The 21,047-nt window shown below is 48.0% G+C and overlaps 1 protein-coding gene across 4 annotated transcripts in view; it reads left to right on the top strand.

Moving 5' to 3' along the window:
- Positions 1-21,047, top strand: part of LOC147013270 (YTH domain-containing family protein 3-like) — a 76,712-nt gene that overhangs the window by 55,000 nt on the left and 665 nt on the right. For all 4 annotated transcript variants that reach the window (XM_085854964.1, XM_085854962.1, XM_085854961.1 and 1 more), the window contains 2 exons: positions 639-866; positions 20,792-21,047. The exon at positions 20,792-21,047 is cut by the window's right edge and continues 665 nt beyond it. In XM_085854964.1, the coding sequence (XP_085711090.1) occupies positions 639-866; positions 20,792-20,815 (252 nt within the window). In that variant the 3' untranslated portion in view covers positions 20,816-21,047. The remainder of the gene's footprint in view (positions 1-638; positions 867-20,791) is intronic.

Raw genomic sequence — 21,047 nt, 5'->3', positions numbered from 1 at the left:
CAGCTCTTCCTTGAACCTTGACCTAGTATACAAAAAAGGAACCCCAATAGTGACAAAATGCATATAAATGGAGCATTGTCAGCCCTGGACTGTTCCATTTGAACCATCGGGTTCCCATGCTTACCATCGTGCCTGTTTATCAAAGTTTGCGAACAAAGCGAATGTCGTTCAGTTTATCAGTATGTTGACAAAATTGTATGTAGTCTCAACCAATCAAATTTTGCTACTCATGCTCTCAGGGAAGGGTACTATGAGATTCTTCTTCTTTGCTTCTTCTTCTTCTTCCTCCGGTTAACGGTTTTCAATGAAGTCCCATGTTCTTTTTCATAAGATTGCCCGTGGTAAGGTGTTCTATGGACTCTCTCATTCCCTGTGTGTCAATCCCTCACCTTTTTGAACAGCACGAAGATTGAATAAAATTGAAATTTGGTAGTAGAAACTAAAAATGTGAGCAACAGATGAGCTAAAATAATGGGAATTAAATATGAATAAACATGTTTAACCTTTAACCTCTGAATAAAAAGTTCAATGCATTTCCTTATCTTTGGCATTCAACTATGATGGAATTTTAACATCCGCTAATTTAAGCGTTTGAACATCTCTTCCTGCTCTCAACCATAACCCACCTCCTCAATCAGGTCAAATGGATCTATGTAAAGGATGTGCCCAACTCACAGCTCCGCCACATCCGCCTGGAAAACAACGAGAACAAGCCGGTGACAAACTCGCGGGACACACAGGAAGTACCCCTGGAGAAGGCCCGCCAGGTTCTGCGCATAATCGCTGGCTATCGGCATTCAACGTCCATCTTTGATGACTTTGCGCACTATGAGAAGCGGCAGGAGGATGAAGAGAGCATGAAGAAGGTGAGCTGTGGATGCTTTTGACGTGTTTCGTTTAACTGTTCAGTGGTCACTTTTTTTGTTTGTTTTTGTGCACTGTTGGACGTTTTGTCACTATTCGCGGGGGATATGTTCCTGAAAAATGCCATGAATGTTGGGGTCTGTGAATGTCAGGGCATTGATATATATATATATATATATATATATATATATATATATATATATATATATATATATATATATATATATATATATATATATATATACATACACACACACACACATAGTATGTGTATATGACCCAACCACATCTCTCACCTGTGAATGGAAGGAATAGTCAATCAGCTCTCACCTAATCAACTAAACCCAAGTTGTTTATGTGTGCGAGGGGTCAATTGGTGTGTGTGTGTGTGTGTGTGTGTGTGTGTGTGTGTGTGTGTGTGTGTGTGTGTATATATATGTATATATATATATTGTTGTGGTTACCAAATTCGCAAACCACCATTCAGGTCCCTTAGGTGAGGTATCTCGGTAAGTACATGTGTAGTTAGGCCCAAACCCGTTGTCTAGTGGGAATACATGTCATTTATGTGTGCTGCGACTCTTCAGGATAGCCGTTTTTCTTTTGCTATCTTTATTTTGGACCAACCGCCATGATTACCACCACAACCACAACATCAACCACCAACCACAACGCCGCTTCACCACAACCGCCACGACCTTCCCGTCACACCTCGCAACCGTCGCATCGCCACCGTTCTTGCCCCGCTGTGGGTACCGGTGTTGGACTCGTGCAGGGCGCGCGCCGAACAGCGTGTACAAAATCACGGATTTTGTGCTTCAAAAACGGATCAAAAACGACACACGCCCACTTTTGCCGTCCAATCGGTGAGCGAGGGGCGGGTGGCCCCGCCCCAGGGCGATCGATATATGCAAATTTATGGATCAAAAGCCTTCACGCCCACTTTTTCTCGGGCCAATGGGGAGCGAGGTGAAAGGTCGAAGGGAGGGGGTCAAAGATGAGAGGGCGAAGCTACGGGGCTGATAAAAGGACCGTGTTCGTCAGTCCAGAGAGTCCAGAGGCGGAGAGTAGGAGAGTCCAGAGGCGGAGAGTAGGAGAGTCCAGAGGCGGAGAGTAGGAGAGTCCAGAGGCGGAGAGTAGGAGAGTCCAGAGGCGGAGAGTAGGAGAGTCCAGAGGCGGAGAGTAGGAGAGTAGGAGAGTCGGAAACAGAGAGTCAAGACTTCGCGGGCGGTGGAAGGAGCTGGTCGTCGTGTGCGTTGGAGTCGGAACGGAGGGGACGGAGCTGTGGAGAGGCGGCGAGGGCGGACGAGGGGGTGCTCGCGTCGTGCAGGGAGCTGCACCCCTGGGAGGCCGACAGCGCGACCTGGCCGAGGTGGAGACGCTCGTCGCGGGACAATAAGAATCCTCTATACCCCGAGCATCAGCAACCCCCTCCTGTTTCCCCCCGCGCTGAGATAGTGCGACCAATGGGGCCCCTTTCCCACCCCCTACCAGACACTGTCCGCGAGGCCCGTGGAGTTGAGGCGCCATCGCCGCTCCGCGTCTCATCACCAGACGGGTAGGCGCGACCCGGTCTCGGCCTCAGGCCCGCCTCATCCTTGAGGGTATTTTTTTCCTTGGTTTTGGGTATGTGTTGTCGGCGCCGTCTGTGATGTAAAATTGTATAAGTGTTGCCGTGTGCTCGGTAGTCGGTATTAGCTCTGCATTGTGTCTTCTCTTTTATATTTGCTTTTTGTGTAAATTGCATTGTGTCTTTTCTGTGTGCTTTTGGTGGAATTGAATATGTGTGCTTCCCGTGTATCGCGAATAAATGTGCTTTGTGTTGAACTGTTTCCCGCTTCGCTTCGTCTTTTCCTCCATTGAATCCTCATCTTGCTTCACGTAAAGGGTTGGTAGTAGGCTGAATACGCCCGATAATTAATCGAACCGTCGAGGTCGACGATAACACCGCTCGGTTATTCTGATAGTACGGAGCGGGTCGCTTAAGTGGCCCGTGTCCGAAGTCGACCTGCGGCGAGGTGCGATCGCCCGGTCTACCCTCCGCGTGGGTACTTAGGTAGGTCGAATTTGGCGAGCAACCCTATCCCACGCGGGGGCTGATTGGCTCGATCGCGGTGAGACCGAAAGGTCCACCCGTGACTGGTTCCCGGCGTTAGTCCGAGAGGGTCACGACTGGATTGTCCGTCCGGTGGGCGACGTGCCGCAATTCCAGTTACGTGGCCGTCAGCACGCCGGCGGGCGCGAATCCGCAACAATATATATATATATATATATATATATATATATATATATATATATATATATATATATATATATATATATATATATATACATATATATATACATATATATATATGTATATATATGTATATATATGTATATGTATATGTATATGTATATGTATATATATATGTATATATATATATATATATATATACGTGTATGTATATATATATATATATATATATATATATATATATATATACGTGTATGTATATATATATATATATATATATATATATATATATATATATATATATATATATATATATATATATATATATATATATATACATATATATATATATATATATATATATATATATATATATATATATATATATATATATATATATATATATATATATATATATATATATATATATATATATATATATATATATATATATATATATATATATATATATATATATATATATATATATATATATATATATATATATATATATATATATATATATATATATATATATATATATATATATATATATATATATATATATATATATATATATATATATATACGTATATGTATATACATACATACATATATATACGTATATGTATATACATACATATATATATATATATATATATATATATATATATATATATATATATATATATATATATATATATATATATATATATATATATATATATATATATATGTACAGTAGACTAGGCGTAAGTCGGCAGCGTCAAAAAGTCCCGAATTTATCTCATGTTAAATCCCTTTGAATAAAGGGTCATCCCTCTGTAAGTCGTCATCTCTAAGTCGTCACTTCGTCTAAGTCGTCAGATGTTGTCCATTCCCACGTAATGGAAACTCAAGTAAATTACCACTCCTAACTCGTCACACGGAACTGCTGCCTCGTGAGAAGCCCGATTTCATGGAATCGTGATGCTCGCTCATTGGTGTACACCGCCAGTGATAGGCTATTTATAACTGCGTACACACGTTGATCGCACTGCAGGCAGGACAATGGCGACTAAACGTAAGCTTACAACTAAAACCTACCAAGAAAAATACGACATTATCCAGTTTTTCGAGGCAACCCCACTGATGAAGAAAATATCCATAGCTGAGAAGTTGGACATCAAACGGCAGACATTGAACGATATCTTGAAGAATAAGGGCAAGATATTTGGACAAGTGGAGAAGCTCACGAGGCTGGTGGTAAGTGTGAAACGTGTGAAATGTGTGTCCTTTGAAGATGTCGATGACGCGCTCAACATCTGGTTTCGGCAAATGTCGGCTCAGCCAAATATTCGGTTGGACGGTGAAATGTTGCTGCTGAAGGCACGTAAATTCGCTGCAGACCTCGGGCATGATGATGCCGAGACCTTGCCGATGCACTGGATAGACAGATTCAAAGTGAGGTGGGGAATCGGCAAGGTCAAGAGGTGCGGCGAATCAGGCAGTGTGGATTCGCCGATACTGTCTGGATGTGATGCGCCGATACTGTCTTTTGGTGGAGGATTGCCCAGACAACATCATGGAATACAATGACCGGTTTGAGTCCTTTCTCATGCACCAGATGCCCAAGAGTTTGAGGCAATCAAACATAACGGATTACTTCGCGAAGGAGTAAAGGATCAATCGAGCTTCGTGTTGAAGTCCGATCATGGTTTTATATTGGCTTGTTTTGTACATTACCGCACTCACTCACACATAGGCATTGAGTGGTTATCATCACCACGATGACTGTGTGTCATGTAATTTGTCACCTTACCATCACCGATGGTATATGAGTTGTCTTACAGTTGTTCATTTTCTTTATTTTTGCTAAACTGATTCATGAATTCCATCTTTGCTTGATCACTTTCCAACTCACCAATGAACCCCTACCTATGCCCCGAGGATTGTGTTTTCCTTTTGGTACAATAGCCGGCTCTCACACATACGTGTCCAGGCCACGCGCGACTTCATCCTTCACCCCACAGTCATCATGAATGTTCGCATATGCGTAAGTCGTTACATTTCTAAGTCGTCACTTTTTTCTCGGTCCCGATGATGACGACTTACGCCTAGTCTGCTGTATATGTGTGTGTGTATATATGTATATGTATATGTATATATATACACATATACATATTGTTGTGGGCCAGGGACCGGTGGCGAGAACGACCGCTAGGTGGGGGGAGTTATGTCATCTCCCACCAGACTCCCAGAATTGTGGGCCGTCGCTCACGGATAACTCCGTGAGGCGGCGGGTCGCATAACCACCATCTCTTATCTTCCCCCATCCATCCTTACGGCCAGAAACCACCATCTCTTATCTTCCCTCACCGCCATGAGTAAGGCGGTGCAACTACAGTGGCCTGAAAAAGTATTCACCCCGCTTTGTGCTATGCGCCCTGATTGGCGCCGGGTAGCTTAAAGTGGACGCCAATACCTCCACCGCGTAGTGTAGGGTCTTTTTGTCTAGAAACAATTTACCTAATTAACCACGCGGTGTCGTCTACCGAGGAACCACGCCCTTGGCACGTCTTGCTCGAACCGGGTCTCTCTACTGACTGCAGTAGAGTTCCAACTACCGACGACCAACTCCGGTTCGGGTGCAGTCGAGCGGAACTGCCAAAGCCGTGCCGGCTGGGATGAACAGATTAACGGGAACAAAGACCTGGCTAAAACTCAGATCCGAACCATGCTGGACCAATGAAGGAAAAGACAAAAACGCACTGAGAACATTTCTTCAATAATTTATTTATAATAAACAAGGAAATTTATGTGGCACAGAAATAAGTTTATTGGGGTGTTATGCAAGGGAAAGAAAGAAGATTTAGTGCGACAATTTACAGCAACTTACAAAGCAGACACAGAGCAGACTTACGCGGGGAGTATACAGGCAAGATTTACAATGATCGAAAATACTTATACAGTTTCTACTTCTTAGACAGGCGCCACACACTCAGACACTCACTCGGACAAAATAAGCCCAGTTGAAGGCAAAGGACTTTTGCAGCCAGGGAGGGAGGCAGGCTGAGGTCGCAGTTCTTTCGAGTACCTGAGTCTCGAGGAAAGGAATGCTCCATGGTGTGGCACCTGCCAACGGAGTGCAGTCAGGTCCACAGCCGCCCGTGTGGAGTTCGGGTCCATGGAGGAGCTCAAGTGGGCCGGGACCAGCAGTCGGGCCGTCGGGGCTAGACGTGAGCGTAGCCAAGCAGTGGAACCCCCTTCGTTTTCCAACCAACTCCGGCCTCCAAGAACAGAACGAACAACCCCCAAAGAACTCAAGACTGAGGATTATGTCGTGGTTTCTACCTCCCTCAGCGGGCCGGGCGGGCCTTGGTCAAAACGGACATCACTGTCCGCCCTGATTGGATGGGGCTCCCATGGGTCCGCCCTTTCTGGGCAGGGCCTCAACCAGGAACCGGCGAGGCCTGCCCACTCCACGCATGTGGACTCGTCAAGAAAGTTGGAGCATTTGGAAAAGCCGAATGGGAACTATGACAGCGAAGATTCGTCTCAGAAAAACGAGCCTCCGGAGACAACAGGTGGACCGTGGTAAGTTGTTGCCAGCGAACCGAAGGCTGCAGGCGCTCGGGTACCATGGATCACAATGGAGGATGGGATATAAAGATTTATTCCCCCAACTAAAAAAACATTGCAACGCACCCCTTCAATTTCCCACGACACACAAGGAGGGGTTCTGTCTGCATATATACTTAACGGTATAACTGACTTGGGACACCTGTATGTTGTATGCGTACGGTTCCTAGAACCGTAACTATATCTATATATTTTTATATATATATCGATATATATTGTTACAGATTCGCGCCCGCCGGCGTGCTGACGGCCACGTAACTCGAATCGCGGCACGTCGCCCACCGGACGGACAATCCAGTCGTGACCCTCTCGGACTAACGCCGGGAACCAGTCACAGGTGGACCTTTCGGTCTCACCGCGATCGAGCCAATCGGCCCCCGCGTGGGATAGGGTTGCTCGCCAAATTCGACCTACCTAAGTACCCACACGGAGGGTAGACCGGGCGATCGCACCTCGCCGCAGGTCGACTTCGGACACGGGCCACTTAAGCGACCCGTTCCGTACTATCGGGATAACCGAGCGGTGTTATCGTCGGCCTCGACGGTTCGATTAATTATCGGGCGTATTCAGCCCACTACCAACCCTTTACGTGAAGCAAGATGAGGATTCAATGAAAGAAATGACGAAGCGAAGCGGGAAACAGTTCAACACAAAGCACATTTATTCGCGATGAACGGAAAGCACACATATTCAATTCCACCAAAAGCACATAGAAAAGGAAAAGAAACACAATGCAATTTTACACAAAAAGCAAATGCGACAATGCAGATCTAATACCGATTACGCGAGCACACGGCAACACTTATACAATTTTACTTCACAGACGGCGCCGACAACACATATTCCCAAAGCAAAAGAAAAGAGCACCCTCAAGGATGAGGCGGGCCTGGGGCCGAGACCGGGTCGGGCCTACCCGTCTGATGATGAGGCGCGAAGCGGAGATGGTGCCCCAACTCCGCGGGCCTCGCGGACAGTGTCTGGTAGGGGGTGGGAAGGGGGCCCCCTTGGTCGCACTATCTCAGCGCGGGGGGAAACAGGAGGGGGTTGCTGATGCTCGGGGAAAGGAGGATTTTTACTCTGTCTCGGGTCCCGCGACGAGCGTCTCCACCTCGACCAGGTCGCGCCGTCGGCCTCCCTGGTGTGCAGCTCCCGGCACCGACGCGAGCACCCCCTCGTCTGCCCTCGCCGCTGCCGCCTCTCCACAGCTCCGTCCTCTTCGCTCCGACTCCAACTCCGAACTCTTCCTCCTGCGAACTCCTTCCAACGCACACACAACCCCAACGCACACGACGACCACTTTTCTGACGAACGCAGCCGCTTATATCAGCCCCGTGGCTTCGCCTTTGACCCCCTGCCTTCGACCTTTCACCTCGCTCCCCATTGGCCCGAGAAAAAGTGGGCGTGAATGCATTTTGATCCATGAATTTGCATATAGCGACCGCCCTCCAACGCCCTGGAGGCGGGGCCAAATCGCTCCTTGCTCACCGATTGGACGGAACAAAAGTGGGCGTGAGTCGTTTTTGTTCCGTTTTTGGAGCGGAAAATCCGTGGTTTTGTACACGCTGTTCGGCGCGCGCCCTGCACGAGTCCAATACCGGCACCCACAAGCGGCGCAAGAACGGTGGCGTTGCGAGGTGTGACGGCAAAGGTCGGCGCCGCGGTGGGTGGTTGATGTTGTGATGACTGTTGAGACGCGGTTGGCGGTGGTGATAATGGCGGTTGGTCCAAAATAAAGATAGTAAAAGAAAAACGGCTATCCTGAAGAGTCGCAGCACGCATGAATGACATGTATTCCCACTAGACAACGGGTTTGGGCCTAACTACACATATACTTACCGAGATATCTCACCTAAGGGACCTGAATGGTGGTTTGCGAATTTGGTAACCACAACAATATATATATATATATATATATATATATATATATATATATATATATATATATATATATATATATATATATATATATATATATATATATATATATATATATATATATATATACACACATACATATGTCTAACACGCAGAACGTATAACAAGGGGAGCAGGAGACGAGGGGCGGGAGAGGGAAGCACAAAACAGTGGAAAACAGAGATGTTAGATGTGGAAGGGATGGGGTGGGGAACACAGGGTAAACAAGATGGACACCACAGGGACTCTCAGGAAGGAAAGCAGGGAATTTGAAGGAGGTGGATTAGCAGGGGGTAGAAAAGATCATGGTTTTGGATGGGGGAAGATAAGAGATGGTGGTGAACAGTTGTTTTGAAGACCTGGAGGGAAGAGTGGGATTGAAGAGAGTGTGGGAGTTTGTTCCAAAGACAGGAAAAAAGAGGAATGAAAGAATGAAGGTGAGCAGTGATTCTTGATTTTGGTAGTTTTACCAGAAAGGGATTGCTGGTGGACCTTGAGCGCCTTGCGGAAATATGGATGGGACAGAGAGCAGACGGGGGGGGGGGGGGTGGTGAGGCCAGAGAGGAGACTGTAGAAGACAAAAAGAGTGAGAGTGAGAGACTCACCTGTCTGTGGTGAGAGTGAGAGACGCAAAGGCTCAGCCTCATTGCGGGAGATACCGATGATCCTAAATGCCTTGGTTTCCACAGCGTAAAACCGAGAAAGGTGAGCGGCGGGAGCCACCAGCCCAGGGGGGAGAGCAGTACTCCATCAGGCTGCAGATGAAAGCTCTGTATGTGGTCAGGAGCTCAGGTGTGTGAAGGAAGGACTTTGCATAATGGAGGATTCACAGTCGGCAACTGGATTTTGAGGCCAGCTTGGAGATGTGGCTTTCCCAAGAAAGATCGATCATGGCAGATAGTAAGGTCCAAAAGTTTGAATGGAAGGACTTTAAGAGGATTGTTGAGAAAGTAGATTGGGGGGGGGGGGTTCCACACGGTCCTTTCAGAGAGACATGTTCCAAGTGTTGGACCAGCTTGTGCTTTTATCCAGATCTGCAGAGAGCAAAGAAGCTGCTGCTTGACGATCTGAGGGATGACAGATGGTACGGCAGAGGGTGGAGTCATCAGCAAAGGCATAAAGAGGATTTTCCAGAGAGTCAGAGAGATCATTGATGAAAACCAGAAAAAGAACAGGACCCACAACACTGCCTTGAGGAACTCCAGCCTGGACAAGAAGAGAGGATGAGCGAATTCCTTTCAAGGGCCGCACGTTGACTGCGACAGGAGAGGAAGTCTGCGAGCCATGAGTGGAGATTGCCTTGAATGCCATAGGAAGAGAGAGTGGTGAGCAGGGTGGGGTGCCAGACCATATTGATCCGATATTCCATGGGTGTTGGCTCTGATCTCATGTCTGGCATTGAGGATCTCCATCCATTGTTGGGAAAGCAGAAGCAGTATATCCAGGGTGGATTGACCAAGTCAGATTCCAAATTGATGACCGGAAATCAAGCCATTGGAGAAGAGGAAGGATTTGATGTCGGAAGCAATGATGGACTGCATGACTTTGCTGATGATTGGGAGAAGGCTGATTGGTCTGTCGTTGCAAGGATCTGTTTTTGCACCTTTTATGCAGAGCGGTAATATTGGCTGATTTCAAAGCAGATGGCAGATGACTGAGCAAATGAGAGGGTAAATAGAACAGAGAGAAGGTGAGCAAGAGCAACAGAGCAGGTTTTTAGGACACATGGGCTGATGCCATCTGGACTGGTTGCAGAATCTGAGTCGAAGTTTGACAGAAAAATCTCCACCTTGTCGGGTGAAAAGGACACAGTCCAAGAACAGCTGGGTGTGACTGAGTAAGGTGGGTACAGAAAGCGATCGGTTTGGGACACAAGATTTAGAAGCAAACACGGAGTTCAGGCATTCAGCCTTTACATGTGCAGTGTCTGCTATGTGGCCATTTCAGGTAAGAGAGGGGATGGAGGGGGAACATACACAAGAAACAGACTAAACTAGACACCTCCAGGATTTGAGGAAGGGAGACAGGCTTAAGAGTTCAGACTTGAGATAGGAAAAATGATGTTTTCTGGCTCTCCTCAGGGTAGACACACACTTGTTCCGAGCTTTGTGGAAGGAACTGAGATTGTCTTCAGTTGGATGGGCCTTCCATGAGGCGAAGGCAAGTTGTTTCAGGAGAACTGCCACGCCAAAAGCTTCAGTGTACCATGGTCAGGAGATAGGGTAGGACAACTGAAGATAGATGGGATGAATCTGTGCATGAGACAGAGCAAATTTATTTGAATGAATTCGCAGGATGAGTTTATGTTGGAGAAAGTAGAGATGGGAGACTCGTCTAGAAGTTTGATTGCTGCTTGAAGTCCTTGCCAGTCGGCCTGAGTGAAATGCCGGACTCGACGGTGCTGAGGTGGTTCTCTAATAACAGCCAGAGATATGTTTACTTTGACAAGCATGTGGTCAGAAGAACCCATTGGAGAGGAGGAAGAACAGCAGATATTTTCAGGGAAATTGGTCAAAATCAGATCCAGAAGAGATGGAGTACCGTTTGTTGAGATCCGAGTCAGGAAGTTGACAGATTGTTTCAGTCCCAATGAGTTGCAGAAGTCTTTTGTTGAAGTGCCATGGCAGGTGAGAGAGGTACCCACACCCAGCCAACTGGCATGATGACAATTGAAGTCACCACATATGAGGAAGAGAGTTGGGATGAGAGGATAGAAGTTGGTCCATGTTTTCGGCGAGCAAGATGTAAATGGAGTCATCACTGTTTGGTGTACGGAACAACAAACATATAAACATGAGGTGGGAGTGGAGGGGAAGCCGTAGCCAGAGGTATTCCTGGGGGTGTGGGGGAGTGAGGGCAGTGCATGGAAAGTGAGGAATAGTGTCTTTGATGAAGAGAGCAACTCCGCTGCCAGGACGAGGATCAGGTCTGTCATACCGGAGTTGGGAGTAACCAGGGAGAGATACGAGGGAGTCGGAGATGTCTTGAAGGACAGCTTCTGTAGAACAGATTACGTCTGGTTTGTCAGTGGCAACCTTTATGGAAAGATGTCAGGTTTGAGCGAAGGCGTTGGATGTTTGAGGTCCACACTTTTAAGGAAGAGGGAGGGAGGAGGCTTTGGGTGCAGGGAAGGGGAGAGGAGAGGGTGGGTAGGGAGAGTTGTTGACAGAGTGTGGGGCATTGCCGAAGAGCAAGGGAAGAGGGCCGGATGAGGAGGAGAAGAAATGGCTCGGTGGTGATGGGATGAGGCACAGTGGGGAGTAATAAGAAAGGGCAGGGGGAAGTTGAAGATTGGAGGAGGTGGAGGGATGAGATGTAAGAGAGAGGGCAGGGGAAGGAGGAAGCTTGTGGATGTGAAGGGGGGGCAACTTTGAGAAAGGGGAGTGAGGAGGAGATGGGAGTGAGGGAGGAGATTGGAGTGAGAGGGGAGAGCTGAGGGAGAAGGGTGAGGGGTAAGTTTTTTATTTTTTATTTTATTTTATTTTTTTTAACAGTCAAAATGCGACAAACAATGAACGACCGGAAACTCGTCTGAGAAAGTTGGCAGAGACCTGGAAAGAACCAACCGTCGCTCAAAAACCGGAACCAGAACCAACCCAAAAGGTTTAAGAATAAATTGTGAAGGTGTATGGTGAATGTGCAAGTTTGTTCACTTCATTACAAAATTTGAGGTCTTCAAGGGGGGTGGGAGGCCGGGGGTGCCCCCAAAATAGGTATTTTCTTTGTCCTCAAATGACACGCACAATTCCGATGAAACTTCACCACAACCTTCTTCACCCATGATGTACCAAAGTTGGTTCATGACATTAAAAAATTGGGGTCTCAGGGATTCTATGTGGGGGTTGCCTCCTCCAGGATGTATTTTCTTTCTTCTCTGAAACCACACACACAATTTTGATGAAACTTGACCACAACCTTCATCACCTGTAATATTCCAAGGTTTGTTCACGGCATAAAAAAAAAATCCATCGGTATTTACTTTCTTCTCCATTACACATTTTGTGGGTCATCCATGTCTTTCAGTCATTCCCTGGTTATCTTATCCAGCTGCTTCCAGGTGAGTGTTCATGGGTATTGCCCCTATGTTTTCTTTAATGCTGTGATGTTGGCTGATTTCCACTTTCCCTAGTGGAAATAGGAGACCTGTCCTGAAATGTTAAAAACACAAACAAACAAACACGCAAAATAAATTGCCAATATGTGAAGCACGAATGTCTTAGCAGGTCACACTTTGACCTGCGAGTGCATGGTGTTCGTGAATCGTGAATCGGCAAATGGCGGAGTCCAACAGTATGTACCATTCTGTGTACATTATCTTTGGAAGACACCACGTTCTCTTTATGATGATCACAAGAAGCGTTGTCATTTACAAAATTTACTCTGGCACATGGTTCTTTGTGATATTGTTGCGGGCCGGGTATCGGCTGCGAGCACGACCGCTAGGTGGAGCAGTAGGGTCAGCTCCACTGAACACCCGGAATCTAGATTGTCACCCTCGAAATAACTCCAAGGGTATGGGTCCCTTACAGGACCATGAATCGTCACTAAATCACCCACGTGGTACAGGGTTATTTGCCAAGCTTCAAAATACCTCGAGGCCCAAGTGGCGAACTGCCGAGTATTCACACCCTCGACAGAGCTCGAACGGGACGAGTCATTTCCGTGTTCGACCCGTGATAACCTGAGCGGATGGTTACCGAGGTCCCATCGGTCCAAATGCACACAACTACGGCAACAACGGCCTTTTTCAATTCCCCAACACGCACCGTGTTAAACCAATGAAGAAAACGCAGAAACGAACTGATGCATTCAACAAATGGATATTTATTTACAATAGGTGGGGAAGGAACACACAACAGCAGAGTTAAACCGACTATAAAGAAATGAAATCGTGCACAGCACAAGCACTTAACAGTTCCTACTTAAAGACGGGCCCACAGACAGACACCCAAAAGAAACGAAAGGGGCCTTCCCGCCTCGTGCGGTCTTCGACGAGACCAGCCGCGTCAAGATACGACCAGACCAGCGCCAGCGACGACATGAGGCCAGACTCGTGACGAGATGAGACCAGCCCGGCAACGACATGAGACCAGACGACCAGAAAACCAGAAGACCCCCGCAACACCACGCCGTCCCGTGTATTTCTTCCCGCCCCCCCCTCCCGTTGGGGCGGAGGGAACGCGTCTCACCCCTCCGTGCACCTCATTCGCCAGGGAAATCCGTCTCCATGATTGGGGGGGGGGGCGTCGGGGCGTCTCGATTCCCCACCCCCCGAAGAGGCTTTGCTTCTCTTGGAGCCCGCCTTGCGCACTTTGACCGACTTACGGCCACCTCGCTCGCACCCCCCGGATTGGGCGACAGAGACGTCAGGTCTTCGTGAACTCCGCCCACGTACGTGCTGACACGCACGTGTGCAATGGTGCCGGTGGAGGATGGTGGGAGGAAGCGAAGACATGTGTCGTTGGTGTTGTGGTTATAAAAATCCAAACTATCAAAATAACTTCGCAGCGCATGTATGTAATTCCCATTAGACACAGTTAGGGGGCCCCAACTAGAAACACACACTTATCAAAATAATTAAGCTACGGGGACGGCTGTCTCTCTGTGTGCACAAGGCTTCCAGATTCGTAACACTACCCCCTCCCCTTTTTACAGACTCGTCCCTAGTCGTCAAATTTGCGTATGACCAGCATGTGTAAGTTCTCCCCTCGCACGTTTTACCTACGGATTTTTTTTTATACGTGTCCCAAAAATAAATATCCTAATGCACTGCGTAACTAACTAACAGACTCATACAGACGACTTAACTAAAATTGCCGGCGCTAAGACACACACACAGGTGGGCTAAACTTATTTTCATTTTTTCCTTATCTATTTGCACTAACCATGGCCCAGGACCTGTCATCTGTGGGAAAAAGGCATGGCAAAGTTAAGTTTGTGTGTGGGTGAGTGCTCAGCAGCTGAAGGGTCAGACGTCTTCAGGGCCTGCTCAAAAGGTCCCTCTTTTGTCACTGAACCTTTTTTTTTCAGTCTTCAGCTGTTGGAGGCAACTCACCCTAACACGGCAGGCCATGTGCCGTCCCACAGGCCATTTGAAGTGGCCTTTATTCAAGAACCAGGAGGTAGCCGGCTGCTCAATGCAGTCCCTGGCTCCTCGTGAATGGATGGACAGAATGCATAAACACAAAAATGGACGCACGGGCTGCTCAATGCAGTCCCTGTGTGCGGCTGCCTGCAGGGCAGTCCTTGCAAAACACTGGATGATCCTGGCGCACATGGTGATGGTGACAGGGGCAATGCAAACAGGGTAGCAGGCATGGGGTTATGGCAAAGGCAGGCATATCAGGCATGGCAAGGCAAATGCGGACCAGCAACTGTAGCACAACAGGCCGGCATGTGAAGCTGGCCGGCCTCTGGTATGGTCCCATGAGGTTGTGTGGAGGGAGTGCGGTGGTGCTGGCCGCTCTGGCGGCAACGGGCTCGGACCTAACCTACCATCTCCCCCCAACCTATCGCCTTTGCCTGTCTCTGTCCATTCCCACTCCCTTAATTTGCAACAACAAAACAACCAAATTTAGCCCCTTTTTATTTTATTATTTATAATTTCGTCTCCCTAACCCGCTTTCTGTCTTTGTCCGGCTAACCTATCCTGTCAACCTAACCAACTCCCAACCCCTAAAATCCTTTTTTGGAGGGGAATAGGGAAGATGCTAGCGTCCTGTCTCAAGGCCCAACGAAGCCTCAGAATGGCCTCCTCATAATTCAGCAATCTTTCCCAAGGTGGGTCCAGCGGCCTATAGAGAGCGAAGGGATGGATGGTGCGAAGGGGTACATTTCCTAACTATCCTAGCATTTATTAACTTTAACCTACCCTGGGGCTTTTCCATACGCCTGTCACTTTAAACTATTGGTTCTAGAAACGATGATTCCCGTCGCCTGTGTTGCTGTCAATTATAAATTTGGGCATAGTCCTCAAATTTTCTTCCATGCCCTTGCACAATTTCATGGCTGGGCAGCGTGGCTCACTTGGCAGGGATTTCCCTCCTGCCAGACTCTGACTACGGCACCCCCGGGCCCTGAGGCTGTCTCTGAGCCTACCTGCTCCCTATGAACGCAGGGGGTTGCCCTTCCTGGCATTGCCCCCTTCCGATGCCCAAGTGGCATTTTGGCGCTTCGGGCCCCTTTCTGAGGGTCGCCCGTGGCTACTACACTATCCTGGTCCCTTGGACCCTTGGCCTACTTTGGCCGACTAGTCCGGTGCCCGGGGTGCCCTCTACTCGATACTCACCTTTGAACAGCCACGCACCCAGCCGGTCCATGGACTCCTGCACCCCTCCAAATGGGTTTCGTGCCTTCATACACCACCAACAACAGAACAACCTCCTTTTGGTAAATTTGACTAACCCACTAAATAACATTACACTGACCCTGGGGCCACTTGGGTGGGTTTCACTCCTCCCCCCACTCATTCATTCGCACCATACATTCCACATTCACTCCATTCACACTTGGGCCCGCTGTCCCACATTCACCCATCATACATCTTTCACTTTTATTTTCAATTCACACTCTAACTATGTTCCCCTAACTATCTCGTGCTCCCTCGTTGTCCCTTACCCTAGTGCACGTTCCATTTAATTTACGTAGCTAAGCTACGTCCCCACTAGACGTTCCATGTCTGTCCATGTCTCCCAAAATCCATTTTCCATGCTAAATCTAACCTAAATTCCCACTAACTAGTCCACGGGCCCCATGGAGGACAGCTCATTCCCCCATGAGGCCGGTCTAACTAACCTAAACCCATCCCACTAAAGTCGTGCTTCTATGCCCAAACAAGGATGCTTGCCACATCCTGGCCGGGGCATGGACTCGGGGCAAGGCTGTTTTTTTTTTTTTTCTGCACCGCCAAGGCGGTGGTCGACAGCTTGCCCGTTCGTCCCTTCCATCGGGCGATAACTGCAGCCTTAACGTCGCCCTGCGTATCCCAACAAGCGCTCGCTTCTGAGAGATTCCCTATGCGGGACAACGTGCGCTGTTAACCCGAAGCTCGCGCCGTGAGGGCCGCACCGATGACATCACCCACGCACCGAACCTGCACGGTTTCCCATGCAGGCCAGCATGAGCGCATCGTCCCGGAAACCCGTTTCCACTCGGCATGCAGCACGTGGAGCTTCGCACACGCGCTCTCATGGGACCCCTGTTTACCGAATTCAAACAACCCTCACCGCCATTTTAACCGTCCGCACGACCATCTTTCGAAACGTGGGACGTTCCCGCACCGGAATCCCTCCACGAAGACGCGCGCGTGAGGGCCGTTCGCGAAATGCCGAACGGGCCTCGTACGAGGCGTATGGCGTATCGCGGGACCGGCGCAGTTACCAAAATAACTTTATATGGCGCAGAAGGCTCGCCACACCCGTCTCCCGTCTAGATCAGTCCATCGTCCATTTTCATGCACGCACTCACGCATGCCATGACACTCGCATTCTGCACACCTTTTGACACATTTAGACACGCCCGTACCATTCATACTCTTAACCACACACACCAGGACAATCGCTTTGGGGGATTCGTGCTACCACAAGCAATCCCGGGGTTTCCATACCCCCCAGGCTCCGCATGTACCCGTTCATATCAGACATCCCCTCAACCTCGCACGGCTCGACCGGACTCACCTCGTCGCGATCTGCTTCAAGGGAGCATACCGTCTCCCTTTGTTAGCTCGCTTGTTCGAAGAACAGAGAGCTATAGCGATACCCCTGGCGTGAGCGTCAGCGTCAGCGTGAGCGTGAAAATGTTAAAGTTTTTGGTGCAAGTTATTTAGAAGCTTGCCATTCATTAATATGTGTACTTGGATGCTGATATTTGGCATGGAGGTTCCTTTGGGGTATAATATTGATGTAGTGAAGTTGAAATTTTAAAAAAATTCAAATGTTTTAAATTTTTGACCTGTTTTGAACTTAACTTTTTTGTAGCACATCAACGTTAAAGTTTTTGGTGCAAGTTATTTAGAAGCTTTCCATTCATTAATATGTGTAGTAGGATGCTGACATTTGGCATGGAGGTTCCTTTGGGGTGTATTATTGATGTAGTGAAGTTAAAATTAAAAAATAAATTTAAAAAGACTTTGACCTGTTTTGAACTTAACTTTTTTGTAGCACATCAACGTTAAAGTTTTTCCTTTCTAATGTTTTTATCTACCACACTATTTTTTACTGATTACAATATCCAAATACATATATTGCTTCAAAATTATTTGGATCAGACTTCACTGCAATGCTTTCTAAAAAAATATTATTAGACGTCTTTTAAATACGATAAATGTTTTAACAGGCGACCATTGGGTGGCTTTGACACCAACTCTGGTTCCTTAAGGAGGCCATCCTGATGCTCGCATCGGGTGGCTTTGACACCAACTCTGGTTCCTTAAGGAGGCCATCCTGATGCTCGCATCGGGGCACGAAATTTCTCATGCTCAACCTCATTTCCCTCACTAAACCTATGTGTGTGTGTTCGTCAATTTCCTGTAGTTTCTCCTCTACTTGTTCCATCTCCCGTGTCTGGTTTCTTTTAATACCTGCGTTTCTCCTTGTGTCTCTCTTAATTTATCCGTCTCCGTCACCTCTTTTAATTTTTCCGTTGTCCCCTCGTGTCTCACACTACACGTTTCGGTCTCCCCATCAATAATTATCGTAACGTCGCTCGTTGTCCCGATCTAACCCCTCTCCATCGCGGGCCGGACACATTCCACACTCCCTCTCGTCGGTTTGGTCGCTCCGCCACGTGGTGCCGCCATTATGCCTCTTACGCCCGTCTTCATTGCCTCTTGCCCCGCCTGAAAGTTCAACCCCATGCTCTGCATTTCCCCTTGCTGTGTTTGCATATCACCCATCAGTGTTTGTGCGCTCGCATCCATCTTGCTTTGCATTCCCTGTATTTCTTCGTTCATTTTGTCGTTTGTAAATCACCCCTCATTCGGCTTTCCATTCCTGCCAGCATTGCCATCAACTGGCCCATGTCAAGTGAACTCTGCGCAGCCGATCCACCATGATGGTGTGCGGAACTGGCAGGGGTCGGGGAGGAAATTTGACGGAGGGGGGGGGGTGGTATCATACGCCACCCCTGCCACTCCTAATACCCCTTCTGGGTTTAGCTGCAGGGAAAGTTCTTGCATGGGGGTATCCTGTATGGTGGTTTCGTCCTGGGCCATAGATTCTACAAACACCACACAACTACCCACCTGCTTTAGCTCGTCCTGGTTCGACATGTTGCGTGTTGGGAATAAAATTTCACTCGCTCGCAATTTGGAGGGAACGTGGGGGGGGAGGGGGGTTCGCTCCGTACATCCCTGATCCGACCCGTAAATTTCTCTCCGGAGCCGGAGGGGTTCGAAACCCGCTCCTGACACCAATTTGTTGTCTATTCGAACCTGTAAATTTTGTTAATGGAGGCGGAGGGGTTCGTATCCCGCTCCTGACACCAATTTGTTGCAGGCCGGGTATCGGCTGCGAGCACGACTGCAAGGTGGAGCAGTAGGGTCGGCTCCACCAAACACACGGAATCAAGATCGTCACCCTCGGATAACTCCGAGGGTGCCGGTCCCTTACAGGACCGTAAATCGTCAATAAATCAACCACGTGGTACAGGGGTATTTGCCAAACTTCAAAATACCTCGAGGCCCACGTGGCGAACTACCGAGTATTCACACCCTCGACGAAGCTCGAACGGGACGAGTCATTTCCGTGCTTGACCCGTGCATAATCCGAGCGGATGGTTACCGAGGTCCCATCGGTCCAAATGCACACAACCATGGCAACAATGGCCTTTTTTAATTCCCCAACACGCACCGTGTTAAACGAAGGAAGAAAACACAGAAACGAGCTGATACATTCAACAAATGGATGTTTATTTACAATAGGTGGGGAAGGAACACACAAGAGCAGAGTTAAACCGACTATAAATAAATGAAATCATGTACAGCACAAGCACTTAACAGTTCCTACTTAAAGATGGGCCCACAGACAGACGCACACCCAAAAGAAACAAAAGGGAGCGGTCTTCGACGAGACGAACGAACCAGGCCGAGACCAGCCGCGTCGAGATGCGACCAAACCAGCGCCAGCGACGAGATGAGACCAGCCCAGCGCCAGCAAGATCCGACCAGCAGCCCAGCAGTGACACGAGACCCGAAGACCAGCAGCGAGATGAGACCAGAAGACCAGAAGAACCCCGCAACACCGTGCCGTCCCGTCTATTTCTTCTCCCCCCCCCCTGTCGGGGCCGGGGGAACGCGTCTCACCCCTCCGCGTACCTCATTCGCCGGGGAAATCCGTTGTCTCTCCATGATTGGTGGAGGAGGGGGCATGTCGGGGCGTCTCTCGATTCCCCGCCCCCCGAAGAGGCTCTTTGCTTCTCTTGGAGCCCGCCCTGCGCACTTTGACCGACTTACGGCCACCTCGCTCGCACCCCCCGGATTGGGCGAGAGAGGTGTCAGGTCTTCGTGAACTCCGCCCACGTACGTGCTGACACGCATGTGTGCAATGGTGCTGGTGGAGGATGGTGGGAGGAAGCGAAGATAGGTGTCGTTGGTGTTGTGGTTGTTATAAAAAATCCTAACTATCAAAATAACTTTGCAGCACATGTATGTAATTCCCATTAGACACAGGTAGGGGGCCCTAACTAGAAACACACACTTATCGAAATAACTAAGCTACGGGGACAGCTGTATGTCTGTGTGCACGAGGCTTCCACATTCGTAACAATATTACTTGGAATATCTTATTTGGCTCGATCAGGTTGATTTACTCACTCGTGATGTAGATTCTTGAGTTGGGTTCCTCGAGCAGCCAAGGTGAGCCTTATTTGAGAACATTGGAAGCCTTTGGACATACTCACATGACTTGTTTGGGTGTGGTGCAAGAAGTTTTGATGTGAAAATCCTGCTGTAATGTTTGGTTCTTGTCGTTGTGTAAATATGCAATATTTTCTGCCCATTTATAGAAAGGTGGCACAAAGTGGCACATAAAATGGCACCTGATTGTCAAATGACACATTCAGCACATGCTTCTGAAATGGGTCGATCAATTGAGAAATTTATGGTGTGTGTTGTGTGTGTTTTATGCATTAGTTGTAGTCACGCACTGTGTTTTGTTGCAGGAACGACAGATCCGCAGCAAATGAATGGGATGGCATGCAAAGGTGTACGTTCAGCAACACACCTGCTCTGCTGGGTTTACTCAATGTGGGCCCTTTGCTTTTGTTTTTGTTTTCTTCCGTCTTTTTTTTGTTTTCTTTTTTGTCTCCTGATGGTCCCTTTTACTGTGTTTAGGGTGTTTTATGACTTTTGTGTGTTTTTATTTTATTTTTATTTTTAAAATTTGCCATTGCCATTTATAAGAAGCATAGTACTAGC

Source organism: Eptatretus burgeri, chromosome 14 (assembly GCF_056783735.1).
Source record: "Eptatretus burgeri isolate ZD-2024b chromosome 14, Ebu_testis_v1, whole genome shotgun sequence".
Classification (NCBI taxonomy): Eukaryota; Metazoa; Chordata; class Myxini; order Myxiniformes; family Myxinidae; genus Eptatretus; species Eptatretus burgeri.
The sequence above is the reverse complement of the archived record's forward strand: the minus strand, read 5'-3'. Positions and strand labels throughout refer to the sequence as shown.